The 16,354-nt window shown below is 47.1% G+C and overlaps 1 protein-coding gene across 1 annotated transcript in view; it reads right to left on the reverse strand.

Moving 5' to 3' along the window:
* Window positions 1-1,596: 1,596 nt before the first annotated feature.
* The window catches only part of DNAAF5 (dynein axonemal assembly factor 5), a 52,638-nt gene continuing 37,880 nt past the window's right edge, over window positions 1,597-16,354 (reverse strand). Inside the window, exons 9-13 of the mRNA XM_081297597.1 lie at window positions 15,053-15,200; window positions 11,408-11,558; window positions 10,354-10,510; window positions 7,539-7,730; window positions 1,597-2,472 (exon numbers count right to left, since the gene is read on the reverse strand). Coding sequence (XP_081153723.1) covers window positions 2,336-2,472; window positions 7,539-7,730; window positions 10,354-10,510; window positions 11,408-11,558; window positions 15,053-15,200 — 785 coding nt within the window. The 3' untranslated portion in view covers window positions 1,597-2,335. The remainder of the gene's footprint in view (window positions 2,473-7,538; window positions 7,731-10,353; window positions 10,511-11,407; window positions 11,559-15,052; window positions 15,201-16,354) is intronic.

A 16,354-nucleotide genomic window follows, 5' to 3' on the forward strand; every position in this document is an offset into this window, starting at 1 on the left:
TTTCTATAGGTTATCCATTAGCTGTTGTTTTCTCATCTGCTTTGAAAGTTGTTTAAAGACTCTAAAAGTAACTGAAAGAACACCTGTGACCTTGCTGTGCGTGTCATTACCAGTTACTACCTAAGAGTCGCAGTGGGGCTGAGCATTTGTGACAGAGACTGTGGAGTCCACAAAACCTTCCCAGAAGGAGCTAGCTGACCCGGGTCTAGTCGAGGATAACCAACCTCAAGTCAACTTTTTTACCACACCAAGGAAAAAGTCAGATGCAGAAAGCTATACAGTACATGATTCCATTTTTACAGAAATACTTTAAAAAGATACAACTCTGGAGATGGAAAGCAGAGTAGTGGTGCTGGGGCGAGGGGACAAAGGGTGGCAGACTGAAGAGTCACAGGGGGCAGGAGACCTCTGAGGCTGGGCTATGGGATGACCACACAGCTCTGTAAATTAACTAAAACTCACCAAGCAGCACACTTAGAACCGGCAGGCTTTATGATCTTTAAGTGATAACTCAGTAATGCTGTTCCAACTGACTGCAGCGGCTGCACAGCTCGGTCCTTCTCCACCACCTGGTGCCTGGCACAGGGGACTCCATAAACATTTGCTGACTAAATCGAGAAAATTTATGAGAATTTCAAAGAATTAATACTGCTTCCTAGGTGTTCAGACATTGACCCTTTGCAGAGTGATATGGGTCTTTCTCCACAAACACCCCTGCTGATGAGGAACAGGTCCTGTGGATTCCTCCTTGATGGCCTCCTTCGAAGCACCTCTGTGACCAACAGCCCTGGAAGGCACAGCAGGCTTTGGCTGCTTTCCACCAGGCCACCCCTGCACCTCAGTGTCACTGTCTTCTCAATCAAGACCTCTGTTTATTTTTGGATGGAAGCTGATTGCCGGGGGGTGGGGGGCAGGGCCACCCCAACAGCCTCAGATTTGGACCCCTGGATCTCATCAGGCTGCCTTGGTTATGCCATGGGGGAGGGACTCAGGGCCTCTTGAAGGAAATGGCAGAAGACCCAGAGAACAAGGGGCTCTTGGGTGCTGGGAAAGGTCCCACCAGAGGGCACCTTAGCTCCCTGCTTTATCAGTGACAGGAGCTGGGCTGCAGGGCGGTTAGGATGCAGACTTGGACAGGGTGAGTGTGGTGTCCACACCCAGAGCAGGGTCCACACACACATCTCCAGGGCTGTAGTAACCTGACTGTGGTGCAGGGAGAGACCCCTTCAAGTGCCCCCTCTCCACTCTCTCCCCAGTCTCTCCAAGGCCATCCCACTCTCCCAAGTAACCTCCAAGGCCACTTCCTTCCCAGCCTCCTCCAAGGCTCCCCTCCCCCACAGCCCCTCCAAGGCCATCCCTCCCCCTTTCCCTACCTTCCAAGACTCCTGCCTCCCCTGTCCCACCAAGTTCCCCCCTCCATCCCTCCTCCAGGGATATGCCTTCTCCACCCGGAGACTCCAGCTGCCTGATACCAGAGGGGACACCACAGCCTGTGGTGGCCAGCACTCTCAGGAACCCAGGCTGGAATTAAAGGAACCCCAGCTGTCATTACCCAAATTCATAAAGACAGGCAGAGAAAACTACAATAAATAATTTAATTAAAATTCCAAACACAAAAGCATTAATGTTAATATTTGATTGTTGGAAAATATACACAGCCTTTCCCCATGTTAACATAAACACTGGCAACACTGGTAACAACACCCACTGAAACAAAATCATTTAGGCACTTGGGTGTAGAAATTGGGGAAGAATAAAATACAATCTTTACTGCTGCTCCCCATGAGGTCTGAGGAGCTGTTCTTAACACGGCCAGCGTTACTGATGAAAACCTGTGGCCATGCACCTCCCGGGGCAAGGTCCAGTACATTTAAAATGGGAAAACTTCCACTGATAACATATAAGATTTCCAATTCCTTTCAGTCTTAGAACCCAAAGAAAGATGACATTTCCTTTTAACTACTTTGGCTTTTTTTCTTCATTCTTGAATAGTTAAGAACGTGACTGGTGGGCACTTAAACAGGACAGGACCCAGGGATGCATGTGAGGTTCAGGAAAGTTAAGTGTCTGACAACTTGCTTTCTTGTGAGGTCACTGGCCTTCAATTTTAACCTTAACTCAGGTGGGATTTTGGGGGGGCCTCTGAATAAAACCCAAAATACAGAACCACCAGCATGTCACTCAGTGTGGGCCCAGAGCACCTTCCTGGAGGATGAACAGCAGGGTTGTCCTGGTGTGCTCTTCTTGCTGTGGTCCTCTTGGGCTGCAGACAAGGTGTCAAGGCTGTGGATGTGGCCGGGGAGGCTGAGCTGGGTGCTGGCCCCGAAGCCGGTGGTCACTGAGCGGTCGCAGCAGCCTGCATGTGCTGTAGGAGCTGCTCACAGTAGGTAGCTGAGCGGTGCTTGTGGATAACGGCCTCGGTCTCCCGTACTAGGAGGTCTGGAAACAGCACGCTGCCCTTTTTGAGGACCTCTGCAAAATAGCAAAACCCCTTGAAGATGCCAGAAGCCAACGGCAAGCAGCCTTGTGCTCTGCACCCAAGCCCCCAGGTCAGAATGTGTGAGCATTTCGCAGGCTGATGAGGTCACAGTGTGGGCAGAAGGAACTTACAACAGTCCCCTTGGAGCTGCTGGGGAACACAGAGCGGGCATCGTTTATGTGTCGGCAGGGCCTTGGTAGCATCTGAACCCAGGGGCTCTACCACTGATCTACACCCCAGCCCTCCTTTTCTTATTTGAAAAATAACATTTTTATTTAAGAATCAAAATGTAATTAGTCATTTGTGATATGCTTCTTGCTCAACAGTGGGTCTAACTGGTAGAGGTATTTAGAGGGTTGCTAGGATGTGAGGACAGGGAGTAGAAGGTAAAGATATTACAACAATGTTGTTCAACTTTGATGTTTTCTTAAGGCCTTTCTTTACCTTCTGAGTCATGAAATTATTTCACTTAGAAGTCTTTCTTCCATTTACTTCCTACCCAAATTTCTCCTTCTTTTATATTTTCTAGTTCATATTTTTTAAAAATTTTTGCTCTTTTTAGTTATATATGACAATAAAACGTATTTTGACATATTATACAAACCTGGAGTGTAACTTCCCATTCCTGTGGTTGTACATGATGTGGAGTTACACTGGTCATGCATTCAGATATGAACATAGAAAAGTGATGTCCAATTCATTCTACTGTCTTTCCTATTCTGATCCCCCTCCCTTCCCTTCATCCCCCTTTGTCTAATCCAGTGAACTTCTATTCTTCCCTCCCTCCCCTTATTGTGTGTTAGCATCTGCATATCAGAGAGAACCTCTGATCCCAGCTCTTTTTATTTTGAGACAGGGTCAGTAAGTTGGTGAGGTTGGTCTTAAACTCAAGGTCCTCCTGCCTCAGTCTTCCAAGTCACTAGGATTGCTTAAGAAATTGTAGGACGGGCTGGGGATGTGGCTCAAGGGTAGCGCGCTCGCCTTGCATGCGTGCGGCCCGGGTTTGATCCTCAGCACCACATACCAACAAAGATGTTGTGTCCGCCGAGAACTAAAAAAAATAAATAAATATTAAAAATTCTCTCTCTCTCTCTCTCTCTCTCTCTCTTTAAAAAAAAAAAGAAATTGTAGGACAATGCCTATGTAAATTTAAATGTCACAGTAACAATGAATTCTTGCTAGTTTATATAAATATATCCCATTGGCTGCAGTGGCCATGCCTGTAATCCCTGATTCAGGAGGCTGAGATAGGAGGATTGTAAGTTGGAGGCCAGCCTCAGCAATTTAGAAAGGGCGTAAGCAATTTAGTTAGAACCTATTGCAAAGTGAAAAATTAAAAGAGCTGGGGATGAGCACTCTTAAGTCAATTCCAAGTACCAATTACCAAAAAAGCCACATGCTTCCCCAGCAGGTGTTTGAGCCAAAGCAGCGAATGAGCTGATATTTGACAGGTGATTCCTGCTCCTGACACTCCCATTTACTCCCAGTGGTTCTTTCCCTCCAGTGGAGGCCTCTGTGCATGACTGTTGCTGGCATCACAAAAGCAATGTTGCTATCGTTAAGTGCAAGATGGACTGATGGACTGTATGGGGGGGAGTACGAGGTTCCTGAGGTGTCGTCCATTTGCTGGGTAAGGAATCTCAGGAACCAGTGTCTCTCCATTGGTACCACTGGTACTATATGGTACCAGAGGGGAGGACCCACAATTATCTGAAGAGGCTTTAAAAATGCCCTTTGTGGGCTGGGGTTGTGGCTCAGTGGTAGAGCGCTTGCCTCGCATGTGTGAGGCCCTGGGTTTGATCCTCAGCACCACATACAAATAAATAAATAAAAGAAAAAAAATGCCCTTTGCTACTCCAATTGAATGTGAGGTGGAGGTGGGGACACATCTTTTTCCGGTTTCAACCAAAGAACTACAGGCCCCACAGGACTGGATGCAGTGGCAGATGTGAGAATCTAGTCACCTCTCATCAAGCTGGATGTTAGAGAGAATTACAAAATGTAAGAGCTCCACCACTCTTCTGCTGTTTTGTTTTAGAAAATATGTTTCCCAAAACACAAGTTATTTGTGTTGTTACATAATGGGTCTATTGTTATGTTAGCTTTTATTTTATTTTTTTTAGTATCAGGGATTGACCCTGGGAGTGTCCTACCAATGAGCTAATCCCCAGCCCTTTTTTAAATTTTTTTTTTTTTTTTAAATTTTGAGACAGGGTCTGGCTAAGTTGCCCAGAGGGCCTTGAACTTATAATCCTTCTGCCTTAGCCTTCAGAGTTACTGGGATCATAGGCATGCGTCACCACTCTCAGTTACTGTTATTTTAAACGAATTAACAATTACTAAAAAATTTCTCAACTTTTACTTCCTCATTATTGAAGGCCTTTGATATAATTCAGTACCCATTCATGATTAAAAAACTGAAGAAACTGGCGTCAGACAGAACCTACCTCAATATCATAAAGCAATCTAGGAAAAACCCAAAGCAAATGTCACAGAAAAACAGGAAGCATTTCTTTTAAAATCTGGTACAAGACAAGAATGTCCACTGTCACCACTCCTGTTTAACACTGTGCCAGAAACTCTAGCCAGAACAATTAGGCAACCAAAGAAAATAAAAGCGATAGGAATAGAAAAGGAAAAAGTCACATCATTACTGTTTGAAGATGGTATGATTCTGTACCTAGAAGATCTAAAGAACTTCACCAAAAGACGTTGGAGCTAATAAACAAATTTACAAAGTAACAGGTTACAAAATCAACATACGAAAATCAACTGCTTTCCTATATACCAACAACAAATCTTCTGAGAAAGAAATCAGGAAAACAATTCCATTCACAATAGCCTCAAAAAAATAAAACACCTAGGAATAAATCTAACCAAGGAGGTGAAAGACTTCTCTATTACTACAGACTTCTCTATAACTGAAAACTAAAGAACACTGAAGAGAGAAATTGAGGAAGACCTCAGAAGATGGAAAGGCCTCTCATGTTCACGGACAGGCAGAATTCATATTATTAAAATGACCATACTACTAAAAGCAATAGTCCCCATCAAAATATCAATGACATGCTTCACAGAACTAGAAGAAACAGTCCTAAAATTCATTTGGAAGAATAAAATCCAGATAGCCAAAGCGATTAAGCCAAAAAAAAGCAGTGCTGGAGGCATCACGATGCCCGACTTCAAGTTACACTGCAGAGTTAGAGTGACAAAAATGGCACTGTACCAACAGAGAAACAGACATGTTCTACCCTGTACAGTGGGACAGAATCCAAGACAGAGACACACCCACACAATCCTTGACAAAGGTGCCAAAAACATACACTGGAGAAAAGACAGCCTTTTAAAAACAAATGGTGCTGGGACAACTGGTTATCCAAATGTAGAAGAAAGAAACTAGACCCTTACCTCTCACTCTGCACAAAAATCAACTCAAAACAAATCAGAGATCTTGGAATTAGATTAGAAACTAGAAGAAAACATAGGGTCAACACTCCAGCATATAGGCACAGGAACGACTTTCTCGATACAACCCACAAAGCTCAGGATATAGTGCCAAGAGTTAACAAATGGGATGACATTAAAGGACAAAGCTTTTGCACAGCAAAGGAAACAATTAGGAATGTAAAAGGAGAACTCACAGAATGGGGGAAAATCTTTGCCAGCTATTCTTCTCACAGAGAATCGTATCTAAAATATATAAAGAACTCCAAAAAACCCCAACCCCTCCAAAACCCTTTACACCAAAAATCAAATAACCAAATTAATAAAATAGGCAAACAAATTAAACAGACACTTTTTAAGAGAAGAAATACAAGGGCCAACAAATATATGAAAAAAAGTTCAACATCATTAGCAATTAGTGAAATGCAAATCAAAACTATGCTGAAATTTCATCTCACACGCCAGAATGGCAGTTATCAAGAATATAAACAATAATAAATGGGGCTGGGGATGTGGCTCAAGTGGTAGCGCGCTCGCCTGGCATGCGTGCGGCCCGGGTTCGATCCTCAGCACCACATATCAACAAAGATATTGTGTCCGCCGAGAACTAAAAAAAAAAAAAAATATTAAAAATTCTCTCACTCTCTCTTTAAAAAAAAAAAACAATAATAAATGTTGGAAAGAATGTGGAGAAAAAGGAACACTTTTTAAATTTCTCAATTTTTATTTTTTAACTGTAAATGGACACAATACCTTTATTTATTCATTTTTATGTGGTGTTGAGGATTGAACCTAGTGCTTCATATGTGCTAGGTAATTGAGCCACAACCCCAGCCCCAAAGAATACTTTTATATTGCTGGTGGGATTATAAATTAGTACAACCACTATGGAAATCAGTATGAAGGCTCCTCAAAGGACAGGTATGGAACCATCATATGACCCAGCTAAACCCATGTCTTGGTATTTATCCTAAAGAATTAAAGATCATCACACTACAGTGATACATGCATACTCATGTTTATAGCAGCAATAATTCATAGTAGCCAAACTAAGGAACCAGCCTAGAAGTCCATCAACAGATGAATGGATGAAAAAAATGTGGTATATACACACAACAGAGTTTTATTCAGGCATAAAGAAAAATGAAATTATATAATTTGCAAGAAAATAGATGTAACTAGAGACCATTATGTTATGTGAAGTAAGTCAAACTTAGGTCAAGGGTCATATGTTTTCTCTCATATGTGAAAACTAGACAAGAAAAAGGAAAAGAAAGGTGGGGGCAGAGTTCATGAAAATCAAAGGGAGACCAGCAGAGGAGAGGGACCAAGGGGTAAGAGGTGGGGAGGGCAGAAGGAATGCTGGGGACGATGTTGGCTAGATTACGTGGTCATCTTGTGTACTGTGCGAGTGTACAAATTTGTAACAACAAATCCCATCCGTATGCACTATTACAATGCATCAACGAAAAAAGGGGGAAACCATTTTCTCAACTTTAATTCCTACAATGGTATCAGCACTAAAATCACAGAGACAAAGCTGGGCGGGACGGCCACAGTCTCCTGAGTGCAGCTGCTGCCCCTGGTGTGTGCAGGCACAGGGCCATTAGCTTACCTAAGACTGCGTCCTGGATGGTGCGCTCGGGGTCATCCAGGTGCACGAGGAGCTCCCGGTACAGGTACTGAATGCTGCTCTGATAGTAGGCTCTCCCCTCGGAGCTCTGGACGCACTGCAGCCAGGTGAGCAAGGTGGAGGCCGCTGTCAGCCTCACTTCAGTAGACACGTCATCCAGGCGCTTCAAGAGCTCTAGAAGGAGCGGCCCGGACAGGAGTGAGAGGGTACAGGCCGATACTTTGGGTGCAAAGATCCATTAATAATATTTAACCCACAAACTGGAGGCACTTGTCCCACGAACCCATACCTAGAGGGAGACACCAAGCATTCAAGCTCTGAAGCCGAGGCACTCTGTGCTGGCCTGGGCCTAGGTTGTACTGTCTTCTAACAGCCTGCCTGCAGGCTTGGCAGCTCCATCCCGCCCAGCCGCGGTGCCCAGAGGCTCCAAGATGTCGATCACATACAGGCCTCCCAGGCTGGCTGCCCATCTTTCCCAGCCAGCAGCCGGCAGGGGGTTGGGTTGCTGACTCTTCCTCTCACCACTGTCGCCTCTGGATAGGGTCGGGGCAGTGATAGTGATGGCTCTGAGTTTGTTTCTACTGGCCACTGTGACCAGGCCACTCTGCCCCCACAAACAGAACAATCTTTCCTGATGGGTGAAACTTTCAAAGTAAGAGAGTAAGATTTTTAACCACATCTATACTTTTCCCCATAATCTTAAGAAAACCTTTGGCATCTGGAAGATTGGTATGGGTAGGAAGAGAAGGTGCTGGTGGGAGAGGCACACGGGTTGAATGTGTCCTCTCTCCTGCATGGAAGGCATGGAAAATATCCAAAGTTCAGGGTGTCCCACAAAGAGGGGCCTCTGACTTCCTCATGAGAGACACCTATGTGCTCCCACAGGTGCTGGGCATCTGCTGTAAACTGTGCAGAAGACGCACATCTCCACATCTAGGACTAGCACAGGGGAGGAAACTGCCCCAGGCACGCAGCATGATGTCCACACATCCTGCGAGGCAAGCACATCACCCTGGCTTCTCAGGATGAGGAATCAAGTGAGAGTCAGGATGTGTGCTGGCAGCCAGGGCACAGAGTCAAGTGCAAAGGCACACTCCTCCAGGTCTATGAGCGCCCGGGCCAAGTCCAGATCCCATGGGGCTGGTGCTTCCTCATGTAAACTCTGTAGCTGCGGAGAGAAGAGGCTGCCTGCAAGTTCACTTCTGTCACAGCTGCAATGTAACTGATGGAATTGATGCCTCCTGTCAGGGCTGGTCCTGCTATTCCCTTTCATCACAGTGGGTCAAGGTGTCCCTCTGACTCTGGGCAAGTAGGCAACAGTTCTTTCAACACATCACCTTAAGAGCACAGAAGGGCACTGAGAGGTACAGGAACCTTCTGAATTCTTTTGTCATGAAAATAACCACACCTCTGCTGTAAACTGCAGGACAAACTCCAACATGTGCAGTCTCCTCCTGGCTTTTCTTTTTAAAAGCAAACAGCAACCAGACTGACCTGGGCAGTCAGCAAGTCACACTGGACAAGCCTGCCCCAAAATAGAATCCTAAAGACTGTCGGTGGGAACAAAACGTCTGTTCCAACAAAAATAAAACAAAAACTTATAAAAAGCAAAGCTGAGAGAAGAGGTGAGAAGGCTCTGGACTTCAGGTTTCTTCAGGAGGCACAAGTGTCTGTCCTGCAGCGGGACTGAGAGTCTGCAGAGGGCTGCGCACTCCTGTCTCTCCCAGGTGCCTCCCAACTCCTCTCAGGCCACACCTCACCTTCTCTTCCATGCCTTCAACACACCGAGCTTTAAATTCCAGGACTTATTTTCATTTACAGAAGTCTTTGAAGACCATCTTTTGGAAATTAAGTGTGTGGGTGCTCCCATTTTAAGAAATAAGCAACAACAGATATGCAGTGCTCTTCCACTGAGCCCCACCCCAGCCCCTACTGGTTCTTTTCACATCACCTGGCTGCTCTTTATTCCTGCTTGCCTTCTGTTTTCTCTGGTGTTTTTAATGGATGGTACTCTCTTAGCTTCTGAAGAGAGAATGTGAGGCAGGCCCACATTCTGGCTGAGTTGGATCTACAACTGCCCATTGCTCTGGGACTGGCCTTCCCTGTTCTTCTGCCACTGTATTTACAAGCTCCCCCAGAGCCACTGAATTTCCTTCTGAGTTCCTGGTTTGGTTCAGCACATCCTTTTCTTGGTGGCTCCTAACTGACCACCTGGCTCCCACCCCTCCTGCATTCATCTCAGTCTGGGATGTCTGTTCTGTCCCTGTCTGCTGCACAGATCTGGCTTCAGCATAGGGGCACGCTCTCCAGTGTATTATGAAGGAAGCTGTCCTGGATTTTATTTTCACAGTGAGGGCCTGGCCACAGCACCCGCCGGAGCAGGGGTCCCTGCTACCCTTATGGTCATGCACCCTGGCTGCGGTGGACATGGAGTTTTGTCCTCCCCGCCCTCACTCTGGTCTAGAAATGTCCACCTTCTCCATGTTCTACTCACTGGGTGTTTTATGTCTGTCATTGCTGGTCTGACTTGTAGAACCAACTCAGCCAGAAGTCAAAGAGTGCTTGACAGCATTTTGCCGACAAATGGAAAAACAACATGCTTTGGGCTGGGGATGTGGCTCATGCGGTAGCGCGCTCGCCTGGCATGCGTGCGGCCCGGGATCGATCCTCAGCACCACATACAAACAAAGATGTTGTGTCCGCCGAGAACTAAAAAATAAATATTAAAATTCTCTCTCTCTCTCTTTAAAAAAAAAAAAAAACAAAAAACAACATGCTTTGATGAACAGTGTCCTACCTGGATAAATCTTGATGAGTTTATCTGGATCCATTGTGTCACCAGCTGTCTTTAAAAATGTGTTCAGGACACGGCAGGAAATAAGCCGGGTGGTCTGGGTGTCCTCCTCCAGGGTGGCCAGCACCTGTGGCATCAGTGCTTCCCGCACTTCCTGCATCTGCAACCAGCCAGGGTGTGAGGGGATGCCTGGAAGGTGTCCTGCCCATCAGAACACTACTTGGTGCCCCTGCCCGTAGAGCAGTTCCCAAATCACAGGCATTGTGCAGTCTGAAGGGCTGTTTTGAAAGTTCTACTTGGAAGTAAACTTATTTTAAAACTTGCACAACTTGAAAATTTTTTATTTTTTATTTTATTTTTTTAACTATTTATTTTTTTAGTTTTACGTGGATGCAATATCTTTATTTTTTTTTATTTTTATAATTTACGTGGTGCTGAGGATTGAACCCAGTGTCTCATGCATGTTAGGTGAGCACTCTACCACTAAGCTACAACCCCAGGCCAACATTTTTTATTTTAATGTGGTCAGCTGACTTTTAGCAAGGCCCAAATCCTACTACCCAGTTCTGTGCAGGTCCAGCAGCATTTAGAGCATTAGCTTGAGTGACAGTCCTCCCATGTGCCAGGAGGGGGCGCTCGCATACTATGGGTGCCCAGCACAAAGGCCTTGAGGAGGATAAGACATTCACAAGGCCTGGCAGGAAGCCAAGGTTTTCTAGCTTGCTGATTCCTGCACAAGTTGGACATGCTAACAAGCAGAGCAGAAAGCCTGAGGCCTGTCCCCAATCAGGGACCCTGCTGTTAAATTCTTAGTCTTGTAAAGGATATTCAATAAATAAACCAAGAGGAGGAGACCAAATCCTTGCCAGGCCCCCAGGTTACTCGAGGGCACAAAGCCTGTGGCCCCAACCCGCCAGCCCCCAGGTACAGCCCTCTGTGCATTCTCTCACTCCTTGTAAGAAAAGCACTGTGCTGGCCCCATGCATCCCCAAGTGAGGCCCCAGGTTTCCTGCTGCAGGTTTCCTTCTCATACCCAGACACGTCAGGCTGTCCCTACCTGTGTGGCTGACAGGATGTCGCTGCTGGTGAGTGCCCACAGACAGGACACGGCAGCTGTGCGAATGGCTGCAGCTGTTCTCCCTGCTCTCCACTGCAGATTGGGAGCCAGGATGTCCTTCAGCACCATCTCCAGGTAGCCGTGGAACTGCCTGGAGCCAAAGCACGAAGGTGGGTGAGGGAGGCAGATGGATCCACGCCAAAGAAAGCACTTTAATTTGGGAAATGCACTGGGCTCAAAGAGCCAAACAGGAAGCACTGGAAGTGACACCCACAGGAGAACTTCCATTCCTGGGGAGGAGGTGGCCGAGGGCTAGGCTGCTTCTCCAGTGGAAGAGGGAGCTGCTGCCCAGCCACCAGGGAGAATCACAGTGGGCATGGCAGGGCTGCTCTTCCAAGGACTCTGGTGGCCTCTTCTTGGACCAGTGGTAGGTCCTGGTTTTCGGGGGAACTCTACAGCCTGAGGATGTGTTTTAGTCTCTTTAAAACCAGGGGCTGCAGCTCCAGTGGCTTCATGGAAAAGGCCTGAACTACCTTGACCCCTGCCATAGCGGCTCCCCGGCCCAGCAGACTCACATCCATCTGTGTTCACTTTTCGGAAACTAGCCAGTGGGTTCCTTCGACCACGCAACACTCCACTGCAGCAAGGGCAGCAGCTGTGGGGCCGCCAGGCTTCAGGGAGGGAAGAAGCTCCTGCCAAGAGCCAGGGTGGCTTCATTCTACTGGTGGCCAACTAGCTCCCTGAGCTGTCAGGACAAACAATACAGAACCCAGCCTGTGCACTTTCACCTCAGCTCTGTAGCTCTGCATTTGCATGCCTGAGTGCCCTGATAAAATGGCAGAAGCCTCACATATCCTGCTGGTTCCTGCACCTGCAGGCCCCTCCTGACAGGTCCTGTCTCCAGTACCAGCTGTGCCAGTGAGAGACCACCCCACATGCGTGGCCCTCTCTTTTGAAGGCTCCAGGTGCTTGCCCCCAGCAGGGCTTTAGGGCCGCCGGGAGGGAGGTGGACAAGCAAACCTGGAGGGGGATGCAGCTGCATGTCTGTATCCATGCGTTTTAATTTTTAAGCACAGAGCCATCATGTCCTGCAGTGATTCATAAGAGGACTTCTTGGAATGACCAAGCGCCCTGCACCTGTTTCCGAGATGGTTCAGGTAAAAGTGCCCTCAAAAAGTTGTGGGCTTGGGGCTGGGGATGTGGCTCAAGCGGTAGTGCGCTTGCCTGGCATGTGTGCGGCCCGGGTTCGATCCTCGGCACCACATACAAACAAAGATGTTGTGTCCGCCGATGACTAAAAAATAAATATTAAAAAATTCTCTCTCTCTTTAAAAAAAAAAAAGTTGTGGGCTTAAAGGTGAGGGTGAGTACTGAGTGCTGGCTGGACCCCGGCCCTCAGGATGGCTGTAGTCACATGGTTTCAGGAGACCCTGCCATAGGCACCATTAAAACAAAGGGAGTAAGAAAACGACAAATTTCTTTGAAATAGGAGTACTGTAAAGATGCACACCAGGCCCTGCTATCATTAAGACATGTCCGAGTGACACATCCGAAAGGTCCCTTCAAAACAGAGGACCCTGCTCTGCCAAGAGGCCTAATGGAATGGGACAAGACCCAAAAGATCACACACATAACCTTCCCTGGCAGCAATTTTTTTTTAATATTTATTTTTTAGTTTTCAGTGGACACAACATCTTTATTTTATTTGTATGTGGTGCTGAGGATCGAACCCAGTGCCCCGCGCATGCCAGGCGAGCACACTACCGCTTGAGCCACATCCCCAGCCCCCTGGCAGCAATTTTTAAGTAAATCTTTTACTCTCAGGTTGGCAAAATGTTCCCAGTTCACAACCCAGAGGACCGGAGTGAATGGTGGCAGCCCGGGACATGTTCCTGCACCAGCTCCTCCCCACATCTCCTATCAGATGCTCTGGCGAGAGTAGGAAGCTGTGAGGAGGAGGCAAACAGGAGTAAAAACAAGCATCCCTTGGCAGGTCACTCCACAGGCCACTCTAGGAGGGAAGGCCCTGTCACAACCAGGCCTGCAGGAAGCCTGCCAGCCACAGGAGCCAGGGGCCCGCATAGGACGAGTATGCTGGGCTGGCGGCTGGTATGCATCCTACTCTGGAAAGGGACCTGCTCTCTAGATACACCCAAAGATAGCATACCTGGACACGAGGCAGTCCTGCCCAGACGTCCCTCACTGTCGCTTTGGGATTTCTGGTAGATATAAGAAGGCCCTAGGAGCCCTTTAATAGTCCATGCGTGTCCTGAACCTGAACCTCCCAGTCACCTTCAGGTGCTGCTATCTGTTCTCCGAGGTGCTCGGAAGTTGCTGACAGCGACCCCACTCTGCATGGGCCACAGCCAGCAGTGGCTCCTCCCCACAGTCCAGTCATGTCAACTAGACATGTTCTATCACGTTATGATCCCCAGGTAAAAAGCAAACGACATCATGTTTTAAATCTTTCCTTCACCAGAACAACTGTACTTTGAATAATTTGTTCTCCTGATGCCAATCTCCTTCCATGAGGAGCCCTTAGTGCATGTCTGGAATGCTGGGCTCATGGGCTTAGCTGTGCTCATGGAAGACTGTTTGCTGTTCTTCTAGATAAACGGTGGAGTGCGGAGAGGCCACGGCCTGGCCAGTCCTCATGGCTGTGCTGCCTCCCGGTCAACCACGTGTGTGTCTGCCTGCTTGTGGCTGGCTGCCAAGGAGCTCATTAATGCCATTTTATGGACGCTTCTAACCCTGAGGTTTTTGCAGACAAGCAGGAAACAAAATTTCCTGACGGCTGGCTAGAGGCCCAATAGCAGAGAGGAGATTAGGGTTGCAATCAAGGAGAAGTGTGAATGACTAAACTATTTCCATAGGAAACTTTACAGTTGTGGCTACACTCTGCATAGACTGGCTTGTTCCCTGGCAGGGGAGAAGTCAGGTATCAATAGCCAAAACACTCAGGTCTCCATCTGTGAGACCCAGGCGCACAGGCCCCACCGCCTCTCCTACCTGCTCCTGGTCAACTGGGGTGGTGCCCAGTGTGACTGTGGACACTCTCTGACTTACAAAGGAGGACAAGCAGCAGGGAGTGGCTGGCCTCATCCCCAGGTCTCCCCCCTTCAGAGTGACCTTGGGATCTGAAGTGCTCCTCCTCCAGATACTGGTTCTCCTTCTCCATGGTCTTTGTCTGCCCTTTTCTTACTTCAAAGCCGTAAGAGTGGAGGCCCTTTCTGTTTTAATGCTTACCTAAAAGTTCTTTAGATAACGGGAGACTATGTCTAACTCTAACCATCGACGGTGATTCAATCAGTTCTTTGTTAGGTTTGAAAGGTACCAAAAAGCTTTTAAAATGGAGAACAGCTAATATATAAACCATTAATAGTTAATGTTCCCTAAAACTTTTTCATTGAATGGAATTTTAATGACCACACTAAAACCACTTTGATTTAGTGTCTCAGTGTTTCTCTGCTGTGCACTACTGTCCCGATCTTGTTGTTTACCCAGTGAGGAGAAACCCAGGGCCTCAGGTCACCAAGAAGCTCAGGGGTGGCTTCAAGCTCCCACCTTAGATCTCAGGGGGAGCGCTGCCCTGTAGTGTGGAGATGGGTCCTAGCTGGGCTCTGCACCGACTTGGAACCAACCTACCCCTGTGAGTCAATGGTGTCCCTGGGTCTTAGCAGCACTGAGGAGAGGACAGAGAAGAGCTTCAGGCGCATGTGTGGGTCTTTGGCAGGTTGCAGACAGGCCCGTAGGGTGGGGACCACGTGTTGCAGCGCTTCTCCAACAGCAGGGCCTGTAAGACAGACAGACAGGGTGGTGGCAAGCTATAGCCATCCCTGTGATGGGGGGCCTGGCTGAGAAGGAATGAGACCCAGGAGCACGTGAGCTTGGGAAAGGCCTGCTGTGGCTCACATCACAAGAAAAAGAAAGATAGACCAGAATCATTAAATACATGTACACCCATATTTGCATTCTTCCCATACCACGAGGAGACTTCACATATAGGTTGGCATTTGATCTGAAAGCTCACTGAATTATGGCCCCAAAGAAACAATCTCTGCTGTCATACTGACTGATGTAAACATGGGCCTCCCAGAAAATTCTTCACTGTCCTGTGCCAACAAATAGGACTTCATAGTTTAGAACGAATACAAGTTTCTTGAGCCTATATTCTCTTCAACATGTTTTTTGCTAAATCTGTGATAAATTAGAGAACAAGCCAAGTGACTTAAACCTTTGCTCTTTTAAGATTCAGCATCTCAAATCCCAGCACTGTATAAGCCTGCGAGATGGAAACAGGGAAGCCGGGTGCAGAGGGCTCATTCATCCCTGGAAGCCATGTACAAATGCTACCAAGATGTTGGAAAAAGGAATCGCTGTATTAAGGAGTGGGATCCCCAAAGTACATATAGGCACCAGGGGTTTGCTCAGCACAGCATGGGTGAGGGCCAGAGGATTGCTCAGACTCTGTCAACTCTGAACAAGTGACAAATGTATCAAAATGTTCGGATGAGAGAAGGAGAGAGAATATTCAGGGTAAATACCAATCTCCCAAGACTGAAGTTCTATTCACAAAAAGTAGAGAGACAAGATGCATAAAGGAAAGTGTAAGGTTCAATGGATGCCTCTGGCCTCCCTCTTGCAAACAGTTTTAACTTGAGCATTTTACCAGCTATTCTTTACAAATTGAGACCCAATAAATTCTTATTTATATCTAAAGTCTGGGTCAAACACATACTAACAAAAATAAAGAGGGAAAAAAAATCCTAAAAAATGCAGGTATCTGTCCTTACTTAGGTATAAAGATGGGTGAATTTAAGCACCCAGTGAAGAGCCCTTGATACTCACACAACACTATGCTAGACTTGACCTTGGGAAGAGAATGTCAACTTTTGCAATGGCAGGTGTAGACCTGCAGAGCCAGCATCCACAGGGGCTGGGCATCCA

Source organism: Spermophilus citellus (genome assembly GCF_964194105.1).
Source record: "Spermophilus citellus genome assembly, chromosome: 6".
NCBI classification, from domain to species: Eukaryota; Metazoa; Chordata; class Mammalia; order Rodentia; family Sciuridae; genus Spermophilus; species Spermophilus citellus.